We start from the raw sequence: 25,259 nt of genomic DNA on the forward strand, positions 1-25,259 counted from the left end.
AACACGGAAGGAAGGATACTACTTGTTTCAGTATTAAATCTTAAGCTTTGTTCCCACCTCCAGGACGCAATGTCGTAAGCGCAACGCAAGTAATTTGACCAATCACAACGCGATGGTTCATCCGAATTGTCGCTTGTGATTGGTCAACTCGCTTGAGTTGTGTACGCGCTTGCGTCGAAATGGGAGACCAAGCTGTGATAATGAGAACACATCTGTGCCGTCACTTTATGTCAGGCACGAAGGTCCTTTTGCATTATTGGCCTAATAGAAAGGTGTTCATATTAAAAGCATGATTAAGTTAAATGTGCATTATATTTATATTGCAACTAATATCGATCAGGAGTGTATTAAATTTCATACATTATCATCTGTAACTACGTTAGAGAAAATTAACTACACATTTACGGAAGCTCAAAGTGAAATATCGCAAGTAATTTATTATCAAAAAAATGTTTCAGACTTAATTAAATATGGAATGATGATGATGTATTCCATGAGCTACACATATTCCACGATAAATAGGCCTATGCCTGCAACCTTTGCCAATGTTTCTACAAAAGAGACTGCAGACAAGTTAACGCACATTATAGGCCTACGCACTCTGTAGCAATGCTTGGTTCTCACTAGAGACGCAACACAAGGACATAACGCAACGTAACGTAGTTGACCAATCACAAGCGATGAATTATTTGAACTGTCGCTTGTCATTGGTCAACAAGCTTGCGTTGCGTTTACGTCCTAGTGGGAACCAAGCTTTACAACAAATCCGGCCACTTTATGCCTCCGTAGAAACTAATGAGTAGGCCTCCTAAAGCAAACATACCGACCGACTGGTAGCTATTAATGCAATATACAAAACAAGAAACCCTACACCGATGAGAATTGATTACGTTAAAGATAGAACATTCAATACAAAATGATTTAATTGAAAGGTAAATACCACTTAATAAATCAGTGTAACATCAAGGTCACCGTAGATTGATTGACAGGAAAAGACAGAAATTGTATGATCTCTGATAGATTGACAGAATCGGAGAGGAACACTTTTATTGTGGTTAGCCATAAATGCTGATCTGAATTTGGAGTAAAGCTCTGTCTACACACTATCAAACGAGTTTGACCAGAAGTGTGATATGCCCAAATATGGTAGTAATAATATGCATATATGGGCACATCACAATTTTTGTCACATAAAGCTTGATAGTGTAGATAGAGCTTTAGGGGTTTTTTTTCACACAGAGAATGTAAGCTTCCAACTCTTTAATTGAAAAGCATAGTTCGTATAAGGTGGGTTTGTGCTGGCGAAAATATTCCCCCAGCATTAACATTTTATTAGATACTGATTTCACAACTCTAAAGCTTTGTCTACGCTATCAAATGTGACAAACAAAACTGTGATTTGCCCATATATGGTATTGATGATGTCATATTAGTACCATATTTGGGCACATCACTACTACTACTACTTTTTTTTGTCAAACTAGTTTGAGAGTGTAGACAGAGCTTTATTTATGTTCAATATGCTATAGATTTGAACCAAAATAGTCCTAAATTTTGACAAAAAAAAAAATTATTTATCTAATGTAGTAAAGCTTTTATTTAATTTAATTTCTTTCTATTAAACATGAACTAACACATCAGGAATCTAGTATAATATAGTAAACATTATAAATTATGACTCTTTTAATCTATTACAGTAAATTGAAAAAAATTAAATATTCTTTTAAATAGAATAAATGTAGGTAAGATAAATTAATTAATTGTATGCGATCATACGTTTTTTCAGGAAAAAGAATATATCAAAAAAACCCATGTAACTATAGTATTTAATCCCTTACTGATAATTGTATAATTGATACCTTTATTGAGGGAACACGCTAGACGAATGAGAGGGTATATGAGGGTGTTTTAACACTACAAAAGCCAATATTCAGGGGACACATTAACCCTGTTAAGGGGACAGGTTTTTGAGTATTGGTTTTACTACTCCACTATTTGTTTTAAAGATGTATTATCCCCCTGAAAAAATAATTCTTACAATTTTTGTTGTTGAATATGCCATTTGAATGTCACATAATAGTTATCCGCTTTGACCAAATATTGAAAAAAACATTATTTACCTAAAAAAATATAATTTAAAGCAAAAAATAGCCAATTTGGCTGCCAGCCAATGGGTTTTTTTGTTGAATTTCACCATTTATTTTGTCATTTTATAAGTGAAAACATTCTTTTTCCCGTTTTTTTTTCCTATGGAAGAGATTTACTCTATTAAAACTACAAAATAACCTATTCAAAGTCTGATTTAATTAATCTTAATTTTTCATGTTTGTGGGGGACAATACATCTTTAATATCACCTAAGACATACAATAAACGTATAAATATTTCTTTTAAAAAACACAGTCCGAGTGTTGTGTAATACAAATAAATTCAGTAGAAAATAGTTTTTAAACGAAGAATGAAAAAAAATCAATATATGAAAGCTTGGTTGATTGTACATTACAGTGCAGCGACTGATACACGCCATTAATCGAGGTCTAAACCGCAAAGCTCTGCCTCAGGCTTTTTAGCTGCGATGGCTTCATCTTCATCACTGTCATCTATATCAGCTGCAAAGAGTGACTGAACGAGGTTGCCTGTAAGATAATTATAGAGTTTTACCTTTATTGTATTATAACAGAAAACGCACCTTTCAAAATGTCAACACGTTTTATTTGAAAATCATTAAAAATAACAAAATCATCACGTTATTATATATTCTACCACATCAATGAGTTTCAAAGATAGGTCATTAGGTCTGTTGTACTTTATATTGCTTGCTCAGTTGTTGTTGTTAGTTCCAAGTTGATCATGAATGTAAATATTATGTCTGTATTGTTTTTGCTTGTGTTTTTCTGCCAAGAAAACAATTATCATTATACTATGTATGAATGACCTAATAAATCGAATCTGAATCATGTCAACATAAAATTAGGTCAGGTTTGTGATGTCATAATGTACTACTAATCATACTACACTATAACTTACCAATTATACCCTCTGGCCCGCTTGGCTTTGGTGGTGGTAGACCGAAGAATATTTGTCCGATCTTGTCTAGGTAACTATTGTATGTAGGGTCCTTTTGCAATGAAGGTTTGTATTTCTCACAAAGAACAGTGAACATAACTAATTTTCCACTGTAATACAAAGAATAATTGTTAGCTATTATATGAAGTATAAATTTTATGTATGTAATAATCTATTGTGCATTGCAATTGGAATAAATTGGTTTAAAATATTGCTATCTGGCTGTTGTACTTTTTGCTTTAGATCTTTGCTTGTTCAGGTTCAGTTGGTTTTTCTTTTCTTAAGGCCAATTTACACAGACGAGCGGTAATGGTAATATAAATATAGAATATATGTTAATCATACTGTCTAATTATAAAAACAGTGCTCATATTCGGAACATGACCTTAGAATCGCGTCGAGCATAGTTCCATATTTTTAGTTGAATGAAAAAATGTCTCTGGCGAGATTTGAACCTTCTTATGACCATTTACACACAACGCGGAGTGGACGAGCGGTTTCCGCTCAGGATAGATACATATTCTATGTGGTTTTCTACTTACCATTACCCTTTGTCTGTGTAAATTGGCCTTTTCCTTGAGAATTTGGTACAAATGGAAAAGGTTTATTAACACACTAACTGTAGTTTTATTAATGAAATTAATCAAATTTGTTTGTTTCTTGTTTATTTTTATTATCAAATAAATTATAATTCAAAAGTACCTGTCAATTGCTAACAGTAAAAACCAAAGAAAATTGAGAAGGGGTAAAATGAAGGGTGGACCTTTCTCAATGTTGGGGTGATTCTCTGTGTAAACCTGAAATGTTTCATTCGCAGTTGTTGTATTTTTGCGACACAGTAGCCTGAAAAACAAAAAAAATGTTTTCATAATACAGCATTTTAAATAGAAATTAACATAACACCGTACATTTCTAAATATTGCTTACAAATCATCAGCGCCTGTTTAAAATTTGAACTCTGTCATTCATACTTAGTGGCGTAACGCAGATTCCTGAGACCCCTGATTTAGAAGCCCTAAGTGGCCATCCAACACTGGAGGCCTTGGGCGTTTTTAGCTTTTATGACATTGTTTGAATGCCTGATTTTTCCTTTTGGCACAGCTCAGGGGCCCTGGGTTTAGCTAGTGAGCGCTCATAGCCATTACGCCACTGTCATAGTAATTGGATTTTTCTCATGATGGCCAATCAGAACCAGTATATCAGCTTCATACAAGAAATTGACAGAAAAAATGTGAATTTGGAATGTTACTCAAATTTGTAATCAGTGTATATGCGAAAGGCATTCTTACTCACGGTATTAAGGCCATAAAATACTTACTGAAATACAGCTTGTGTAATAAACATATCTACTTCACTTGGGTAGCCCTGAGTTGTATGAAACTCAACTAGCATTGAGGCACATTGCTTACCATCCATGGAATGAACAAAATGGTAACGGGATAAGGCATAGGATTTCTCTGTAATAAAAAGTGTCATTTTTATGTGAACAGTGCATTCAGAGTAGCTACACCTAACATACAGTACATATATATCAACACAATAATGGGTTAAGAATGGTATTACAAAGGCCTTGACGTTGTAGTGCCAGCCTCATGTTTTAGAATTCTTCTTTTTATGAATTTTTAAGAAAATCTATATATGGCCTGATGTGTAGACTTAATTCAAGTGAAAATGTTTTAGTCTCAACAATTATAGGCAACGTCGTATAAAAGTCAAAGATGCTCTCCAGGTGGAATGCCATCCTGAGGTGAGTAGTAGTAATTAATACAGTTTTCTTTTTTTTAATTTCTTTTTTTTTAAATTTTACTTTTTATGGATCAGAGATTTCCGAAATAAAAGATTGAATGAAAAATGAAATAATGCTTTATACCTTATATTCTTCAACCCAGAGGCTTAGTTAAAGACCTTTATTGTAAGCCATCTCAGGCTAGACTTACCATTCCAGAATATAAGGGCAACCTGTTGATGTAGATCTGGGTGACTACAGCCTTTCTTTGGGTTACCCTTTGCCGACCATTTGAGGGCAGCATTTAGAAAAAGTTCTCGTTCCGGTACATCTGACCTCACTTGCTTGTATAGTTCAGTTACTTTGGCTGTAGTGAATAAAAGTTTTAAACTGTAGTATGTTAAGATGTATTTTAATCATATATTAATATACTGAAGCAACAGTAATGGTATTTAGTACAGTGTATATGCCAGATTTTTTTAAAATTTACAAATTATGTTTCTTTGATTGCCAACCAGATAAGGTTAGATTGGATGTCTGGAGTGGATTTTACATGAGATGGTACATTAAGCATTTTGTTACCTATGTTAGCTGATGGGCTAATGGTAGATACATTGATTTACTGTTACCTATGTTAGCTGAGTTGACTGGTGCTCCAGATGCTTCAAAAGCTTCAACTAGTAGCATACATAAATCTGCTCCACTTACATGCTATATAAGAAAAAGAACCATTATTAAAAACACAATCTAAACCAAAACTACAAAATATTATATTGTACCCAACAGGCCAATTCTACTGTCATACAATAATGAATGAATTAATTGTTACAGCCAACCAACTGTTTGAATAGTATATATAGCCATAATGATAATTGCACAGATTCAACCTACAGTAATTAATAAGCTAAAAAACTGTACCTGATTGTGTTCAAGAAGAAGAGTTGCGCCAGCATAAATTAGTTGTATTGCTTCAGCATGCTTGTTTTGATTCATCAATCTAGGTGGAGAAATTGTGATTATTATTATAACTAACTAGTTTTGGACTAAGCCTAGAGTCTAAGAAATGAGCCTGGTATTAGGTAGGTATAGGCCTAGGCTAGCACAGTTACCCCCTGGCCTGACTAGAACTAGTAGTAAGTAGGCTACGCCTACTAACTAAGAGTATACTATAGACTCCCTGCCTAAACTAGGTTAGGCCTAGTCTATGCCTAGGTAGGCTAATACTTTTGTTTAATTTTTACTGCAATTTTTTATTTATTTTTGTGGATTAAAAAAAAATGCAATCCAATTGCCAATATGATGGATGTCAATGAGTAGACCGCCCTAGGCCTAATATAAGTAGCCTACTACTTACTAGGCTAGTCTAGAAAACTTGAGCTCAAATTCCAGATCAGTCGGGACTGGCCCCGTCTCCCGGCCGCGGCTAGTCTACCTGGTTCGCTAGCTAGACATCCATAACCAAACAAAACAGTCCAAGAGAGAGCGGGCCTAGGCTACGGCCTAGCCTCTAGGCCAAGCTTTGAGTATCTTTTTCAACCGATTACAGGCTTTAACTATCTATACATTTCAAAGATATTACGAACCTGAAATACAATGTTTTATACATTTGATGAGCTTCATAGTAATCTCCTCGTTCAACGCTAGCTTCTAGTTTTTTCGAAACTCTATCAACACCACCACCATTACGACGTTTGGTCGCCATATTTATTTTAAAAAACAAGGGAAACACCCCCTCTAATTCTTCACTGGTTCCCGTCGTCTACATCGCAATCTTCTACTACACTGTGATGAATGACGATCCCCCCCCCCCCCCCAGCGTCATTGTCAAGCACCGTTTTCGAATGATACTAATAATGTAATTGTAGGTTCTACTAAAAAAAACCCAAAATAACTAATGCCGTATAACAGGCTATATTTGTTTATTTACATACAGGTAGGTCGAAACATAACGAATTAAGGATTAAAGTACAATATACATACGTAATTGCAGTGAGTGCATTAGGCCTATATTATTGCCGGATTAAAAAATTGCATTATTTTATTTACAAAATCAGCCCATCGTCGTCTACTTGATATTTTAATATGTACTACAGTATTTTTATTGCATATGATATTGCTCTTTGAATACATTAAAAGGATGGAATGTTCGAGAATCAAGGCAATACAATCAAGGTGATAAGTGTTGAAGCTTATTATAAATTCATCCTCAAGTCAAATCATGATACATTTAAATTGCAAACAAAAGTGAAAAATGTTCACCGATCGGTGATTATTAAAGATGTATTGTCCCCCAAAAACATGAAAAATAAGGATTAATAAAATCAGATTTTGAATAGGCCATTTTACAGTTTAAATAAAGTTATTAAAAAAAATCAACGAAAATAATCACTTATAAAAAGACAAAACAGTTTCAAACAAAAACCGTTGTCTGACAGACAATTTAGGTATATTTTGCTTTAAAATACATTTTTTCAGGGATTTTTTTTCGATCCAGTTGTTCGTCAAAGTGAATAACTATTATGTGATACTTAAAACGGCGTAGAAATGGCAAAACAATATTTTTTTAGGGTGACAGACAATATATCTTTAAGGAATGTTATTATTGTTAAAGAATAATATTATTAATAAAGAATATTATTAATAATACATTATTCGAGGCTAATTAAGAGCCACGTGATTGAAAACACTGTAAATACGTTGCTCCTCCGTTAACAAGAAGGTACATTTTATTGGTCTAACATAATAAATGCTACCGAATGGACATTTGATAAATAATAATTGTCGCGATGATACAGGAATACATTTTTGTTTAAAAAAGTGAAAAACAAAGTTTTAAAAAAAATGAAATACAACGCGTATAACGTTTTCGTGTATATTAAGGTTGTGAACATGAATTATTTACAATTCGGTAATTCACAGCCTGTAGATATATGTTAGAACGTTTTGTATTCTCTGTCCTCTCAGATAGAGAATTATACCATTACTAAATCATTCCCCTTACACAAACACTTTATAATGTATAAACATGTACATTCTTAACACAAGTCATGCCTATTTCATATATATGGAGTGTGGAGCTCAATAAATAATAGTACGATAGTTGTATTATTTTTTGCAAGTTAGCAATAAATAATTATATAACTAAAAATGTATTCGACTTTTTTCTGTAACCCTACTCCCCCGCCCCCGCCACCCCAACTATTTACATTAATAACGAATGATGGCGTTGTAATCACAATCAAATTGAGTTGTTTTAACCAAAGCCTCTTGTAATATTAACCAGAATGCATCATCATGGAATGGGTGGTGTTTTCTGTCATCTCCATACTACTACTACTAATGCATGCATTTGAATGGTAGGATTTACCATTAACAGCAAGTGAAGATGGGTCATCTGCATCCACTTGTTGGGCTATAAAACAAAAGATACATAATATTCATGGAAAATCCAAATCTACTTTAAAATGAGCTGCACATTCAGGAGAATCATTATTTTTCTGTCGTCAGTGCGATGGGTTAATATAATAATTATATTATTATTTAAGAGACCGACTTATTTCCAATGGTTATCCTGATATTCTTTTTTTTGTATAGGCCTAGGCGCGCCGATTTCACATGCAATCAATCTACTAAAAAGTATAGGTCTCTATATAACGTATATTTTATGATTTTTTTTATGCTCGTAATACAAACTGTTGGTATTTTCTGCTGACTAATGGAAATCTTTCATATATGTCGGATGTTCGTAAAACACTTTATTTTCTACCGCATTGGCGTTAGAAATAGTGGATAGGCACGAGTGCAATTTGTATTTCAATCACACACAATGTCTGGCACAATTCTGTTTAGGAACGTCATAATAATAGTGAACCAAATAAACACACAACCTCTGCTGGCACTACTGTGGAAACTTACCATGGAAAATATTCTCCTCCTCCACCACAAGAGGTTTATTTTCATGATTCTGTTGCTCGACATTTCCATTTGCTTGAAGTGAAGATGGTTCATCATTTTCTACCGGCTGAGCTAGAAAACAAAATCAGATTCAGGATAATACCGCCCCAACAGTAATATAAATTGTGCTGAATGTGTAGGCCTATACTTGGATACTTACGGGCACAAGGACCATTCCCCTCTATAAGAGGTTGATTTACGCGATGCTTCTCTTTATTTCCATTTTCTACGTTCCCAAGGTCTTTCTTTGCGTCTTGTTTATATCTCGATTTTTTAAACAGAGAACAGCTAACTATAGCAAAAACCAAGATTAACGCGCCAATGACTCCTCCTATAATAACCGGCATTGTGTAAGAACTTCTGCTCTCCGTGTCTGCACTTGGTGAGTACTTGGTTACTGGTGTTGTATAATCACTCATTGGTATTGGGGGCTGTGTTGTCACCGGCTCAATAGCAGGTCCCGTAGCAGGTATACTTGGAGTTACTATTATCCTACTTGGAGTTGGACGGGCAGTAGTTATAAACGTCGTCATATAACCTATAGACAGAACATGATTATAGGTGTATGTTAAATTAACAGTATTTTTTATACCACCGCGATAAAATAAAGTTGACGCACTTAAGCTTATACGTCCCGATGCCACCATTACTTGACGTTTAAACGCCGCTCGGACGTTTGTTTTTCAAGTGCCAAAGATTTCAATGTGTCTAAACTTTCGAGTTTAGATGTTTAACTGGACAAACGAAGTGCTCACGGGGACGGGGAAGATAACTTTTTAAACAAATGTGTATGTATAAATATATTTACCAGGGCACTTTGTAAGACAATTCTGCTCATTGTAATGACTTGCTTTTGTGTCACAAAGATCATAACATTCCATACAGGTTCCACTGCCTGCCTCGCAGAAATACGAAATGTCATATTGGCAGTTTTCGTAACAACCCTCCCAGCTGTTTGTCACTACAGGGTTTTGTTTGCTCAGATAAGCTGGAATAAAAAATATGATTGTATAGTATAGAACAAAAGAATATATGGGTACTGTAGTAATTTCTAAAGCCCTGTCTACACTCAATTATTATTATTATGTGACAACAAATGTGATGTGCCCATATATGGGTATCACTACCATATTTGGGCACATCAAACTTTTTTGTCAAGCTAGTTTGGTAGTGTAGACAGAGCTTTATTCAACTGACAGTAACAATATTATCTGAAAACAATTGGGACTTTGACGCCCTCGTTCAAACAACGATGCTAAGTATGTGTCATTACATGAGCAGTAAACAGTAATAAAAGGATTTTCTTGGCACGCCATTGAATTATTGATAACAATTGTTCAGTTCAGACGTCACTCCAACAAAATGAGATTTTAAAAATGATTTTATTATTTATAGAGGACAGTAAATAATGATATATACAGGGTAACTATCATATTTGTCAACTTTCCGTACTTTCCGTAAAAAATATCATAGGTCTCTTTTGTCAATACAATAAACAGTCGGTTCAAAGTACAAATGTGAGAAAAAGATAGGCACATTTAAACAAAAGCTGCGTCATACAATAAACATACCTGGACAGTTCTGAAGGCATTTTTCTTGTGATTCGTTGTCACAAAGATCTTGGCACTCCATACATGTTCTGCTGCCTTCATCACAGAAGTAGGATACATCTTGCTGACAGTTATCAATACAACCTTCCCAAGCGTTCTGTCGCGATTCTGGGAGATATTCTAATTTGGAATCATAACAACAATATTAATTAGTAAAAACAATGTCAACTTGATTGAAAGGAAAATTATATGGTTAAAATAGGGTAAGAGAGAATTGTGAATATTATTAACTAGATTGTGTTTATATATATATAATGTTAATATGCTATAGAAAAAACTAATTAATATAAAACAAATTCTATGCTGTTGAAGTATAGAGAAAATGTGCATACAAATACTGTAAGAAAAAAAACCCCGATAGATATATATAGAAAAGAAATAAACATATCTTTTATGAATGCAAGAATTAAAAATTAAAAGAGAAAGTGAATGTAATGGAAGAGATATTAGTTAGACACGGATAGTGTGTACTAACCCTATTTTATTTAGTCTGTATAGTTTTTTCATATGAGAATAAATGTGGGACACACCCACTAAGAGAATAAAAAAAGCCATGTCAACAATTACATGTGAATTATATCATGGAGGAATAAATAAATAGGGAATTAATACGTGAACAGAATCAACGAATAATGATCGAGTTGCTATTTAATTTTACAGATTTAATTTGTGTTTCTGTTCAATGTAATTGTAATCATTTTTGTTTAGGAAAAGCTTACAAATAAATCAAATCATTTATGCTATTATTACTGTTTGACCAGGGAAGAGTTCCTGGTTCGACCAACAAGTACATACCTTGGCACTTCGAACGACATTCTTTTCCATCTGGCCCATGAGTGCACGAACAGGTCCTACATGCCTTAGTGATTTCCTCACAATATTTGCTTGGGTTTTCTTTACATCTGTCTGGACATCCTCCATTCCACTGTGTCTTTGTACTGTTTGTTGCCGCCGAACTTTGAAGGTGTATAGCTAATATTCCTAGTCCTAGGTACAGTATTATGGTCCTGGAATTTTGTCTACTAAGACTATTCATCTTCACTTGAGCGCCTATTATTATAATGTTCAAGAAAATATAGCAAGTTTTAGCAGAAGCGGTTAGCCCCATTGTTGTAATTCACCAAGTGTGAAGGCACGTATACCATCGTTAACAATTATTATTTTAACTTATACCGTAAATTCCCAAATTCATATTTCCATACAGGGACCTTTGATACATATTATTAAGCTTACACCGCCCGTTTCTATAAATAGGCCTATTATAGGCCTATATATATATTTCCGGTTGTAAAAATAGACTTTTGTAAAATCCTAGCAGCCTATATGAAAATCATGTATATCGGTATATATATATTATATTTCCGGTGTTAAAAATTCAGCAGCCTATAAGAAGCATGTAGCTGGCCTAGGCCTACTCACTCTAGACTTTTACTTAGGATGTTTTAATCAAATAAATGTTACATTTAAACTTAACGCAGAGTTGAATATAATAACTACAATTGTGGTAGGTCTAACTCTCTGTATGATGAAGGATGTTATATAGAGTGCATGGTCCTATGTGCTTATTAGAACTCATAAACAAAACGGCCGGCCGATCATGTCATGAATGGAATTAATAGAAAAAACGAGAGTGAGCGGCGGACTGTCTGATGGGAAAACTATGAAAATGAAAAATTTACCCAACCGAGATTTAATATAGGTTTAGGCCTACCTTAATGCTTCTGTCAACGACACAACCGTCTGGTATAATGACAATAATGAATATGATTTGTCATTGTCACGATACGACTGATTAGACAATAATTAAAAATAAACTTAAAATTTCCCGGTCGGCTCGCGGGAATTTCCAACAAGTCTCTTTTTGTTTGTTTAGCAACAAGGTGAAAATGTAGGCCTCCCCATATTTGGGCTTGATCGATCACCGATGTAGAGCTTAGCCTGGACATTTAAGTTATTTTTAAAGATGTATTTTCCCATAAAAAAACAGGAAAAATGAAGATTAATTAAATCAGACTTTGAATAGGTTATTTTGTAGTTTTAATAAAGTTAATCCCTTCCGTAACAAAAAAATGTTTTCTCATATAAAATGACGCCTTTGTATATACTGGTAAATGATATTTGAAATCAGTTTGTTTACAAAATTGTGTTCAACTGTGCCTTTAATATTGTTTGAAAAACGCTTTTAAATTTAAAACGCTTTAAAATTTCTGTATAATATATTATTATATTAAACAAAAGTGCTGATTTTCATTGTTTGGCATTTTAGCAGGCCTAATATAATTGTGTAGGCCTCCATGGGCCTACTTAGCCTTTTTTTAAATGACTAAATATTTCGTATTTATTCATAAACAAAATACAGTGAATTCGCTATGTTCACAAAAGCATACAATACAAAGCATTCTTGCGTATTTGTGCAAATCGTGCAATTGAAAAAATATTAAAATAAATACGTTCAAAATTGGTCCTCTGGTGGGTCACATTTTAAAAATAAATACACAGTAAATAACCCTGGTTCAAATCTATCACACTACTACAGTATAGTCAGCTGTTTGTATTGACTAAATTTCTTCCAATTATAACAAATATTTTTCGGAAGATAATAAATGTATTTCTATCCAAATAAAAAGTAATATTGATTGAAATTACACTCATTACATATCAATACCATATTTAACGCCCATCCTATAAATATTCATTAATTATCAACTCTACAATCCAGACAGTTTCATATACAATGAATATTAATAACAAACATTTGCATATATTAAATGCAGCGAGAATATACAATGATGCATGTAACTGAATAGTTACTTGAAAAATTAAGACAATCATTGGAAGATTAGTGTTAGTTCCTTTCAGACTAACTATTTAAATTTATGTTATTTAAATTATCACTCTGTGAAATACAAATTAGTGTAGCTAAAGTCCTTTAATTACCACAAGATTCGAACCTAGAATTGTGGAACTGAAGAAATATCTGTTGTATTCAGCCTATAATATGATAATATTGGTGGTCATTCATTATTCATTTTCAGGGATATTGTCAAAAATTATTTGTTAGTGAATTTTATCACTAAGCTCTACATTAACTGGTACACCTGTTTTTGGATTTAAAAAAAAATACTAGCATCTTACAGGATTTGAACCAGGGGCCGAGTAGTAGCCAAGCATCAAGCTAAAACCCCTCACCTTAAGTTATGTCTACACTATTACTTTATGTGACAACAAAATTTGATGTGTCCATATATGGATATGATGACATATCACTACCTTATTTGGGAACATAACACTTTTTTTTGGGTCAAAACTAGTTTGATAGTGTAGACCGAAGAGTTGTAATTAATTACAACTCCCTGGTGTAGACAGACTTTTAAATACATTTAGTTCTACTATTATGCAGTATCTAGAATTCGTATTAATTGAAAACATCATAAAAACTTACATTTGTAAAAAATAACAAACACAGCTCTTAAAGCTATCACAATTACCTGATTAAAATTTATTCCTACTTTGTAATACTATAATAAATAGTGGTAGTTCAACATGCATCTTGTTTTATTTACATTTTGGTTTGTGTGTGCCCACTTCCAAACAATCACATGTAGCAGTTATTCTAATAATCCAATTACATTACTGCAGTAATCAATAACTGCAGCAATAAGGTAATCTAGATTATCAATAATAAATACTTTGATTTTGAAACGGAACAGCATGATTGTCCACCGTTGTTTTCCGCAAGACAAACTCGAGTTCCTGGAAGTCGCCAAATCTTTGGACATCTTTGTCTTTCCGCACAATTGTATTTGGCAGTTTTCGAACCTTTACCAAAAGTTCCGGTTTAATGTAAAGTTCTCGGCAACAAACTTCTATCAAGTTTTGGAACGTTAGATTTGCTAGATCTAGTTCTACTTCGATAAAGTCGCTCTCAAGTGCACTGGCCACACGCACTTTTAATACAAGTTCTGGTTTAAAAAAATAAATAGTATTATTAATGATATATTTATGATTGGATTAAAAATGAATAATTCTTGGTTCAATCAAACGTCTTCCAATAACTGTTTAGTTTCATATTTCAAGTGATCTTTTGCTAAAGGTGCAACTACTCTCCGAAAAATTTGTTGGTGACGTATCTTCCACAATTGCACAATGAATTATGTCATTTTTGGAAAGTGCCTAGAAATGGCATACCTTTTGTACACAGATGCTGATGCCAGAGAATTTTTATAGCACCCTCTATGTTTGGATGTAATTTACAAACAGTGTAGCACCCTCTATGTGTTGGCTATGCTTTTTGTAAAGTTTTTATTTTTTTCAGTTTATGTCAGGTGACCTTACAATAACCCACAATTAAATGGTACAAATCTCACCATCATTGTTTGTTGTTGCTATTGGTTTCGATGGATGACTTGGTGGGTTGACCTCTGACCTTTGTTCACCACCATTGTACGTGGTATACGTTGCTAAAGAGTGTTGTAAATAGTTTGGGGTGATTGGTAAAGTTGTAGGTGATGCTATGGATTCTGGTGTTACTGTAAACAAATATAATATTCACTAAACATCATAAAAATGAACATTTATTACTCTATAATATCATTACTGATTCAGCTAGTCTAAGTTTTAGATGGCAATTCGACTTAATATTGATAAAAAGTTTTGGCACATATGGCATTTCATACGTATAACACTTGAGCTGGAATCATCTAGTTTACAGACTCAAAATGTTGACTGGTGGTGCTCGTAAAGGCATAACAACAACATAAATAGATAATTAAACGAAGACTTGGGGCAATGGTTCAGCATACCTTTTAAAGCTAAATTTTTAATGGAGAGTAATTTGATTATCGTGAGCAAGAAAAGTACAGTAATAATATTTTGCATTATGAATAGAAGGTCATTAAAAGTGCACGATCAGTTTTTGATAATTACGAATTTGAAAAACTATCTACTACAGTGTATAGAAATCAATAATTTAATTAGTTAGAGATGAAACCTGTCATTATATAAACCAATTAAAATATTTAGTAGGTTAAATGAAATTGACAGAAGAAACTAATAAATATTCTCAAAAAATCAATTTAATGTTCTATTGTTTCCATATTGACAAAGTATGCCCAGAACTATTTAAAGCCTATTTTCAAGTAGGCAAATTTTTTCACACAAATCAAAAGCATCAGTTCATGGAGGTATACAAATATGTTTATACCTCCATGTTCAGCTTATACACTTGCATATTTGGGATTTGGAGGTTGGAAACATGAATTTACATTTACAAAAATAGGCTTTATGGTCTATTTTGCTTCTGCAATTTGGTGCCACAAACAACAAAAGATCTGCAGTAGCCGTAGTAGAATTACTGCAGCAACTACAGTCCTACTGCAGCATACTATTGTCCTTACCTCCTAACATTTGGTGTATTTCTGCTTTGGTTGTTAGCTGATCTGGTGTTTCTCCACTATTAGTTTCTATTCGTTTATCTGCATCTCTTTCCAGCAGTATGCCAACTGATTTTATTTGACCCCTCTTGCATGCCCAATGCAGTGGCGACCTAATAAAAAAAAATATATTAATTTTTAGCATAAAAAAGACACCTAAAAAATATATAGCAGCATGTCAGCGATTCAATGGGAGGCTTAGCCAGCCCAGGCCCCGCTAAATTTCGGAAATTGTAATGCAAAAAGATAGGAAATCAAATTAAACTCAGCATCCCTAATTCAGAATCCTTGATCTGCCACTGTATGTAGAGTGTATGATCGGTCTTACTAAACAGCACATTATTTTTCTAGAAGGGATTACTCAGAGGGCTAATTTCAGTTATGGAGTGAAGTAGGCGCATATACTACTAGTAGTGTTTAGTATGACCCTGTCTGTATGACTTACCACCCGTTGACTTGATTCCTGCTGTTGATCTCAACGCCTAAATTTAATAACTTTACTATTTCATCATTGTCACCGAGTGAAGCAGCTTCTCTGAGCCTCTCTTCTAAAAGTAATTGTTGCCTTTTTTCCATTTAAAGAGGTTAAACTTAATAATAGTAAAAAATCCTGAAAATACAATAAAAAACATTGTATTTTTAGAAAATTGCACAATATAGATAGCATTAGGCCTATATCATCTTAAGGGAGGAAAAAGAGATGCGTTTCGCCAAAAGGTTGGACACACATAGACCCAGTTGTCCATTCTTGGTGCAGTACATCACACACAGCATGTAGGGTCAGCCTGGGCCCTGATGTACAGTAGGTAGATGTGCCTAGCCTAGGACGTCTAGGAGGCCTAGCTCTAACCTCGTATTCATAGCATTTCACACGATTTATAGTTAAAAATTGAAAATATACATACTAAAATAAATAGGCCCTCTGGTAGTTTTTCTATATAATCGTAGCAGCTAATATTAAAACTACAAAAGCAATTAGAGTGCAATGTTTTTTTTCCCTGAAATGGTTTTTTCCAGAAGTTTTTAGAGCGCAGCAAGAAAAATAATCGCATGGCGCCCTCTATAGTTTCTTACCCCCAAAAAACGTTTTTGCATGATGTAAAGACAAATAAAAATGGCGCACGCCGCTGCTGCTTTGCTTGATGAGCTTATGGGCAGAAATCGAAATCTTCGCCCAGATGACGCAAATAGAAATATACGATGGGATAGTGACGATGTAAGTAATTTATTTGTTCGTATACTGTGTTTTTAATTTTAAATAAGTAGTATTTTAAGCTTATAAACCCCGTTTGTTTTTGCTACCTCAATCCAAAACCAAGTCACACTGACTGACTGAGGAGGCCTCTCTAGCTAACTAACTACTTTAGCCTAGGCTAGTAGGCTAAGTCAGAGGCTAGTCTAGGCCTACATACAAAATACCTAGCCTTTGGGCATATAGACTGTGGAAGTGCGCAAGAAAATTCACGTTCAAATTGCGCGTTTAAAATATCGCTATCTAGCCTAGCTAGGCCTCAAATATACTTAAAATTGAGCAATAAAATAGCCACAATACTTATTTAGTTACTCTTAGTCTTACTGTGTATTAAATTAAATTGGAATAACTTTTTTTTCAGGTGTGTAAACATTTTTTGGTACAGTATTGTCCTCATGAACTTTTCATTAACACACGATCAGATCTTGGTAAAGTATTTTATTTTTATTCCAAATAAATAATTCAAGCTTTTTCTGTAATTTTAATGTTTATTAATTTAAAGATATTATAATCACAAACCATAATTATTAATATTATACAGTACTTTTTATTCGCCATTACCTGGCATAATAAGGTTCGGAGCCTTTAATTCACCGTTGCTTAAATAAAAGGTAAAGCTAAAAAATAAGGAGATATAGGTTTGCATTGTTCCTAATTAAATGATTCATGTTTTTTTGCAGGACCATGTACTAAGCTTCATGATGAGGAATTGCGGAAAGCGTAAGTATTTTATTTGTTTACTCAATTGAATCTTACACAATTATGTTATGCAAAAATCCAGATATTTAGTTTTACTTTATCTTAGTTCAAACAAAAATTATTATATTTAGGCTCCCAAACTAATTATTGTGATAGCTTTGGAACTAACTCCAAATTCCAAAGCAATCAAATATTCCTTATAATAACCACTTATTTTCTTTATATAGATATCGTGAGAGTTCAAGATTTAAAAAAATGGGATACGAGGATGCGTTTCTGAGTTGCCTAGAACAGGTCATGCAAGACGTTGAACGACGCATCCGTAGAGGGCACTCTAGACTGGCTCTAAACAACACATCCAATTCAGTATGTATTTTGATTGAAATTTACCAGTTCTGTAACACTACAACAAACATGTATTCAGGGGGCACTTTGCGTTTGAATATGTCCCCTTAATAGAGGTTTTACTGTATAATTAATGAATGATATTTTATTTTACTCATTTGATTGACAGCTTCATACACCATTGAAGAATAAAAATGAAGAGAAGATAAAGTTTTTGACTGAGAAGATCAACAATTTACTAGAACAAGTGGAGCAGTTGGGATGCGATGGGAAAGTCGAGGAAGCAGAGGGCACTATGAAATTGGTGGACCAACTGAAAGATGAGAGAGAACAGTTAAGAGTAGTAAGTGTATTGTCACTGCACAGGATGGGTCACAAAGAATACTGTGCATGCCATTACTTTCGTGTACAGAATTGCTTGCGATTTACCACTTTTGCGGGAAGGTTACGAATCGCGAAAATGAAACAATCGCGAAAATAATTTCATATATACAGTATATGACAAAGAATGGGTGAGGAAAACTAAGATGGGTGACAAAAACAATTGGTGACTTTTTTAAATGCTCCAACTGCAATGATTGATATGTATTGGTAGTATTAATTGATTCATTTAGTGAAACTTTAACGTAGTAGTTAAAATGCTTGCAGAGTTCAGTCCTGAGTCTAGTTGAAGCTCTGACTTTGCTACTGTGGCAGGATTTTTCTGATTCCAAAATCATCACCACTTAATAAGTTCTCTCTTCCACTCTTAATATGCTTACAGTAGGGCAATAAATTTGATTTCACTTTAAAAAAAAATAAATATTGTGTGTGCTGAGTCTGTTGATTAATAATTTAATATAAATTCCCTTGCAATTTCAGTCTGTGGAGTCTATAGCTTCACAGGAGAAGCAGATGGAGGTATGCCAGGTGTGTGCGGCCTTCCTTATTATAGGAGATGCCAAGTCACGCGTGGATGAACACTTGATGGGAAAACAACACATGGGTTACGCCAAGATTAAAGCCACTATTGATGAAATTAAGGTATTGTAGTGTCAATTATTATTATTTAATAAATATCAATTATTTTGTATTGTTTAGCACTGTATTGCGTATACATTATTTGTTTGAAGGTATGAGATGAATCAAAACTTTGTGATTTATAATGCTTTATCATGTTGTGTGTTGTAGAAAGAACAAAGACGTCCAATAGAGGAGCTGGAAGCTAAACGGGCAAAAGAACGGGAGGAACGTGAGAAGGAAAGGGAGAAAGAAAAAGAAGAACGTCAAAAAAGGCGAGAAGAAAGGGAAAAGGAACGCGAGAAAGAAAGAGAGGAAAGGCGAAAAAAAAAAGAGAAAGAGCGAAAAGACAGAAGGTCACGATCTAGGTCAAGGGATCGTCGTCGCAGGAGTAGATCTCGTGACAGGAGACGGTCAAGGAGCCGCGAAAGAAGACGTAGAAGCAAAAGCCGAGATAGGGATAGAGACAAGGACAGGTACTATACATTAAAAAAAAAATAGATATCTATGATTTATACTAAATACAGTACCTTCAAAAATAAATTTAAAAATAATACTGTACAGCCCTCGAAATTAACGTCAGCATTCGTCATTTCGAGGGCTGATTGTATTTATGATATTTTTACTGTCTATTACTTTTAGGCGCAGAAGGAGTCGTAGTCGAGATCGTAGAAGACGGTCTCGCTCACGAAGCAGAGATAAGCGAAGATCAAGATCTGGTTCACGCAGCAGAAAATATTCGCGTTCACGCTCTAGAGATAGACGTCGCTCGAGAAGCCATGAACGAAAAAAGAGCCGTGAGAGAACTGATCGTGATAGAGAACGTAGTAGAGAAAAGAAGCCGTCGGATGGAGAGAAAAAGGAAGAAGCTTCAGCTGAGCAACAAGAAAGTAAGTTCTGATGAAAAGTATAGGAAAATTGAATTATGAATAGTGTAGAAAGGGCTGCATTAGAATTATTTTTTATTTTATTTCGTTTTCTTTCAGTAGGGTAGCCCTCTCAGTAATAAAATAAAACTGCTCTTCCGAGGGGCCCTACAACACATTTAAACATAAAATTAGTTTATTGTCATCCTTTGGAATGGACATTAAGCAGTTGTGCCTGTATGTACAATTTACCCTCACAGCAGTTTTTTCTTCTAAAACAGAGGATTTCTGCAACTTAAAAACTTTTGAATTTGTTTTAAGAAATTAAAGAAGAAAATACAGAAGAAATGGAAACAGCAGCATCAGAGCCTCATCAATATGGAGAAGTGTCTTCTACAGATGGCAACAGGGAGGTAAAGGAAACTGATACTATTGAAATGGAACCAATCAAAACAGAGCAGGTTCCAGATGAGCCAATCAGCTGCGAGCCTGTCGATGACCAGACAGTTGTACCAGAGGTGCTGGAATCTAAGCCTAGCTTAGAAGAAATGGAAAAAGTTGAGCAAAATGTTGCTTAATAAGGTGAGTGGATTGTGTAGATATTAGGTTGGACCAGGAACAGGAATCGCTACAAATTCGAAGAAAGTATAAAAAGAATAGAGCTTTGATAGTAAATACTAAATATTGATGTTTATTAAAAGACAGAAATGTAAAATTTAAAAACTATGTAATATTAGTATGTATGAAAAAAAATTTTTTGTTTATTACAAATTTGGCTTACAGATTTTCAAAATTATGTTTTTTGTTGTTAATTATACATTTTTTTGTATTTTGATAAGAAAATCTCTTAAATAAAATAACCATAATTGAAAATAATAATGTAGTAGATATAAATAAGATAAATTGTAAGATCACTGTTATTGCATATGTCTAATTGTCACATGCTGAAATATTGCATAAGGCGGTTGTTGAAGAGACGGTAAGCGCCCTCGTAAGTGCGGTTGTCATGACACCAGCTGGACGTATAAACACACTATTGTTTTAGAACCAGTTGAGACAGGAGGTCACACATAATTTAAGGTATGCCTCTCAGGCAAGTGAAAGTTGGTCTATTTATATACTTATCTATTAAAACATTGCATAATTAAGAGAAAAATATCCCACCTACAAAAAGCATTTTTACACAGGTCGGTTTTGCTGACGTGATGGTTGTTGGGTGGTATATAAAGCCTGTACAGTACCAACAAGTTAAGCGTTTCCCATTTGGAGTGTGCGTGCATGAGAGTCCATGACCAGTTTTTTTAACCAACAACTCTTGTTGACTTAATCCTTGAGTTTACATAAATTGGTACATTTCTTTTTTACAATAAAGGTTTATTGATGATTAATTGGATAAATATATATATATATATGCATTTCTACGTAGCTGTGCTGTATATGATGATAAAGGCTGCATGATGATTGTTTATTAAGACATTTTTTCTCAACTGCATGAAAAACAAGTGTTTCCCAACCTAAGCTTCCAAACCACAAATACACAGTCAACTCTCCCAATACCAGACACCTTTGGAATGTGTTTTTAATGGTAAAAATGAATTTAGGATCTTTTGGACCTCATGAAAAAAGTCTCTTTTTGGGAGAGTTTACTGTAGTATAGAAATTTAGGATCTGAGAGTTCGATATGTGAGCGTCTAGATGCCATATAATGTATTCTCCCTCAGCACTCTAGCTGAGGTTGGGATGAAGTCTCTCTGTTTAAGGTTGGGAGTTACTCTTTTAAGCTTTCTCACACAACACCACAATGGATTCAAATCGATCTGGTTCTCACTCATCCTAGCAAAAAACAAATCTATTCAGACTAAAATGTAATAATATACAGTAGCTTTCCTACCTTCCTTTATTGTTCTCAATTCTACCTACATCAGGAATACTGTATGACATCTTTACATTTCTTTACTCTTTTATAATATAAAATTTGCCTTGCATGTTAAGTCGGCAACAGTTCCATTTTAATTTTCAATGCAAAGTTTGGCAGAAGGTATTTTGTGTTTCCATAAACGGACCGCCTTACTTTTCTGGAAATGGACGGGAGCAACTGAGATGGATGCTGTAGATTGCGTATCTCTTTTTTTCTAATAGAAAAGTTTTGTTTCAGGTTGTTTTTCTTTTACAAAAGGCATTTCCAATTGCCATTCTTCCTAGATTTCATTATTTCTACAAGTTCTGTGGATTGCAAGAGATTATGGCAGAGTTCAGCGATACATACATGACATAAAAATGTCCACTTCTCAATATTATGCTTCTTGCCTTTATAAAGGTTAGAGGTCAATAAGTTGCCAGAATGTACAATACAATTATATATTTTTTTTATATTGTGAAAAATAGAAATAAGCTGTCATCACAAACAAAATAATTTTATTTGTTGATAAAAGTTATGCATTTATACAGATTTGTTTTTTTAACTTACAAATAACAATAAATATCAGTATACATTGTCAATTGTTATTAATTATTAATACTTTTGAGCAAAAAAAAAATAAGGATTGTATAAGGATTTTTTTAATCATAAAAAAGTGTTCCAAAATATGTCGCATTTTATTAAAGCGTCTATTGCAATACGCTAATATATGTTGTTTTTTTTTAAAGCCATCAATTTTTAATAATGATGAAATTTATAGAAATTAAAAATAAATTTGAATGGGATGATGACATTACAGTATTATTATATTTTTTCTTCAACCGGTTTTCTTCGTAATACTTAAAAAATTGCAAAAACTATATATAAAATTTGTCTTGAAAACTTTGTCATCTATATCTTTCTTGTGTGTTTAAATTGCAGATTTATTTACAGACATAACAAAATGGAGTATACCAACATTCAAAATCCTCGGAACCGGTAACGAGATGGAGCTGTATGTATTCTGAAGTCATAAATTGGACGATATTTCAGTTACAGTAACAGGTGAACCAATGATTTACTCTACTATGTGCTATACAAATTACGGTTAAATTGCTTTAAAAACTTTTTCATTAAATATTTTCAAAGAAGAATAACAGGTTAGATTTATTTTTAAAACCACACTCGTAAAAAGAATCAATTTAATGTTGTTTGTGCTATCCTTGTGAAAAAACCCTTTAAAATGAAACCATTCTGTTGATTATTAAAACCAAATGTTTTCAATTAAAATGAATCGAAACAAAAAAATTACATTTTCTAAGATGGATGGTAGATACATGAAACATTGGTACAGGTATTTACATCAATACATTACTTACTGCAGCAGAATGAATTTTCAATAATGTTTTTTTATTGATTTAATGAAATTTTGTTCTATTTTATATTACATTCCAATTTGCTCAAATATTAAATGAAGTAAGTTTACGTTAAATTATTTTAATGCCTTATTACTGTTGGCACTGTATACAAACAATAATCAGAAAGGAATAGGTGCTCTACAGCCAAATTCTAGTAAGAATTTATGCTCGAAAAACAATACTTAAAGAAAATTTATTTCAATGCGAGCACAATTTATACATTTACATTATATCATTTGTTAACTTTTCCCATTGCAAACAATTTTTTCTTTTAGTGAAATTATTTTAAATAAATTTTAAAGAAAAAAATAATACAATCCTACCAACAAATGAAAATGAAACAATATACAGTATTTTTGTTTACATTTCACAAGCCTCTGAATATCATTTTGAATAAAGTTCACCCATTATATGTCAAAGTTCAAACGTTAGATGCTCTATATAAGCAATTTCGTTTTCTAACATCGTAGAAATTAGGAAACATTTATTCTACAGCAATAACTTCATATCTAATAACCTTAGATAGATCTTATGCATTAATACTGTAAATGTAATAGAAAAATAACGTTGTTTCTAGATATATCTGGTATATTAATGTCTGTTACAATATGTGCTTATATACGTTTTAAGCGTTGGTAATATGTTAAATATGGGATATTGTACCATTTTTGGTGTATATTATGTAGGTCTAGTACACGTTGTCTGTGTGTGTGTGTTTGCACACAGAATCTAACTGTTGAATTATTGGATGATACAGTATTCTTTATCTCCGACAAATTTATTCAGTCCATAAATATACTATAATAACAAATGTAGCATGTATTCTGGTCATTAATAAATACAATTAGGATATTTTGAGCTCTTTATTTCAGTTAATTTAAATTCTGATAAACTAAAATTGTCAAGTATTGATACTGTACTAACAGGTGGATGGAATTGCTTTCATAATGGTAACTTTACAGTGTCTTAAACTGATATACCTATAAATGTTGTTACTGTAGACAAATGCATGTACAGTACATCAACGCTAAGAAGCCTCCCCTTTTACGTATATTTTCCCCCGTGAATTCTGATTTTTTTGAAGAATAAAATGTAATGATTTATACAATTTAGTTAATATATGTAATTATAGTTAATACTGTAATTATTTATCACAGTGTTGTGTGTTTTAATATTTTATTTTATGGCTTATTTTGGTTTCAACTTTGTTCAAATCAAATTGCATTATTTTCAGAATAAACGATTGCTTTTTAAATATTGTTAAAGTTGTCATTGATTTTCTACTGTTGTATTTGACTTGCCATATACTGTAATAATATTAACAGTATATATAGTATATGTATATAGTAAAGTATAGTATACAATTAATACTAATAGTATAGGCCTATTATGTAACTGAAATGGATTGGTATGTCGCGTGGGAATTCGAATTCTCGCCATACTAAACATTCTTTATTATTACATGAAACATATTTGATAAAATTAGCCTAACATAAAAAGACAAGCAACAAAACAAACAAATATACAACATGGGCACTTATATAAATCAAAACCATTTAATTATCCTAAAAAAGGCGGAGTTAACATCAATAAAAACGGACAGAATGATGTAATAATAATACTTCTAAATATGAATTACCGCATTTCACCTTTTGTTTAGTGTATTTAGAAAATGGAAACATAGCAAGGTCTACTTTCCCAAAAAGAAACTTCTGTATTTACACGCATGAGTCAAACTGTAATTTTAATCGTTTAAAAACCGTGGGTAAAGGTAATTAACTGTCTTTTTTAAAATTCAGCTTTTAATAGAATAATTAGATTGTTTACACAATAATGGTAAAGCGTTATGATATTATAGGCCTATAGACGCTTTCCATTCCCCGACGTAATTTTTAAACACGGATAGGGCCTACAATAAATGCATAACAAAATGTGTTGTTTATGCCCATGCGCGCCCACGTTGTGAGTGGATTCGTTGTCACTGGTACTGTTATTA

At 33.1% G+C, this 25,259-nt stretch overlaps 4 protein-coding genes across 10 annotated transcripts in view; 1 reads left to right on the forward strand and 3 right to left on the reverse strand.

Annotated features, from left to right (window-relative positions):
• Positions 1-417: 417 nt before the first annotated feature.
• LOC144841152 (Golgi to ER traffic protein 4 homolog) lies at positions 418-6,519 on the reverse strand. Its single transcript, XM_078697368.1, has 8 exons — positions 6,375-6,519; positions 5,710-5,788; positions 5,421-5,502; positions 5,003-5,158; positions 4,384-4,522; positions 3,768-3,908; positions 3,027-3,175; positions 418-2,635 (listed from the first exon to the last, which is right to left on the reverse strand). The coding sequence occupies exons 1-8, from the start codon at positions 6,491-6,493 to the stop codon at positions 2,526-2,528; spliced, it is 975 nt and encodes a 324-aa protein (XP_078553494.1). The 5' UTR covers positions 6,494-6,519; the 3' UTR covers positions 418-2,525.
• Positions 6,520-6,743: 224 nt separating this feature from the next.
• LOC144839996 (uncharacterized) lies at positions 6,744-12,087 on the reverse strand. The gene is made up of 7 exons (XM_078695608.1): positions 12,067-12,087; positions 11,151-11,405; positions 10,317-10,475; positions 9,554-9,733; positions 8,906-9,283; positions 8,707-8,817; positions 6,744-8,203 (listed from the first exon to the last, which is right to left on the reverse strand). The coding sequence occupies exons 2-7, from the start codon at positions 11,389-11,391 to the stop codon at positions 8,067-8,069; spliced, it is 1,206 nt and encodes a 401-aa protein (XP_078551734.1). The 5' UTR covers positions 11,392-11,405; positions 12,067-12,087; the 3' UTR covers positions 6,744-8,066.
• A 353-nt stretch (positions 12,088-12,440) lies between these two features.
• LOC144841155 (ankyrin repeat domain-containing protein 40-like) lies at positions 12,441-16,812 on the reverse strand. 3 transcript variants are annotated; one of them, XM_078697374.1, is made up of 5 exons: positions 16,693-16,812; positions 16,233-16,397; positions 15,752-15,900; positions 14,723-14,884; positions 12,441-14,317 (listed from the first exon to the last, which is right to left on the reverse strand). In XM_078697374.1, the coding sequence occupies exons 2-5, from the start codon at positions 16,361-16,363 to the stop codon at positions 14,031-14,033; spliced, it is 729 nt and encodes a 242-aa protein (XP_078553500.1). In that variant the 5' UTR covers positions 16,364-16,397; positions 16,693-16,812; the 3' UTR covers positions 12,441-14,030. The 3 variants fall into 3 exon arrangements, with proteins under 3 accessions (XP_078553500.1, XP_078553502.1, XP_078553501.1); XM_078697376.1 differs by having other exon boundaries at positions 16,755-16,787; XM_078697375.1 differs by having other exon boundaries at positions 16,233-16,420; positions 16,717-16,754.
• Positions 16,813-16,896: 84 nt separating this feature from the next.
• The window catches only part of LOC144841140 (uncharacterized), an 88,694-nt gene continuing 80,331 nt past the window's right edge, over positions 16,897-25,259 (forward strand). The window contains exons 1-10 of one of the 5 annotated variants that reach the window (XR_013611992.1): positions 16,897-17,003; positions 17,401-17,467; positions 17,720-17,759; positions 17,966-18,104; positions 18,253-18,426; positions 18,945-19,106; positions 19,254-19,558; positions 19,725-19,972; positions 20,270-22,265; positions 22,788-24,522. Coding sequence is in view for 4 of the 5 variants with exons in the window: in XM_078697344.1 (XP_078553470.1) it covers positions 16,902-17,003; positions 17,401-17,467; positions 17,720-17,759; positions 17,966-18,104; positions 18,253-18,426; positions 18,945-19,106; positions 19,254-19,558; positions 19,725-19,972; positions 20,270-20,526 (1,494 nt within the window). In the remaining variant the exon portion in view is untranslated. Of the gene's footprint in view, positions 17,004-17,400; positions 17,468-17,719; positions 17,760-17,965; positions 18,105-18,252; positions 18,427-18,944; positions 19,107-19,253; positions 19,559-19,724; positions 19,973-20,269; positions 24,523-25,259 lie in introns of those variants that run through there. The other 4 variants (XM_078697344.1, XM_078697346.1, XM_078697347.1 and 1 more) reach the window with 4 other exon arrangements.

This window comes from Antedon bifida, chromosome 4 (assembly GCF_963402885.1).
Source record: "Antedon bifida chromosome 4, ecAntBifi1.1, whole genome shotgun sequence".
Classification (NCBI taxonomy): domain Eukaryota; kingdom Metazoa; phylum Echinodermata; class Crinoidea; order Comatulida; family Antedonidae; genus Antedon; species Antedon bifida.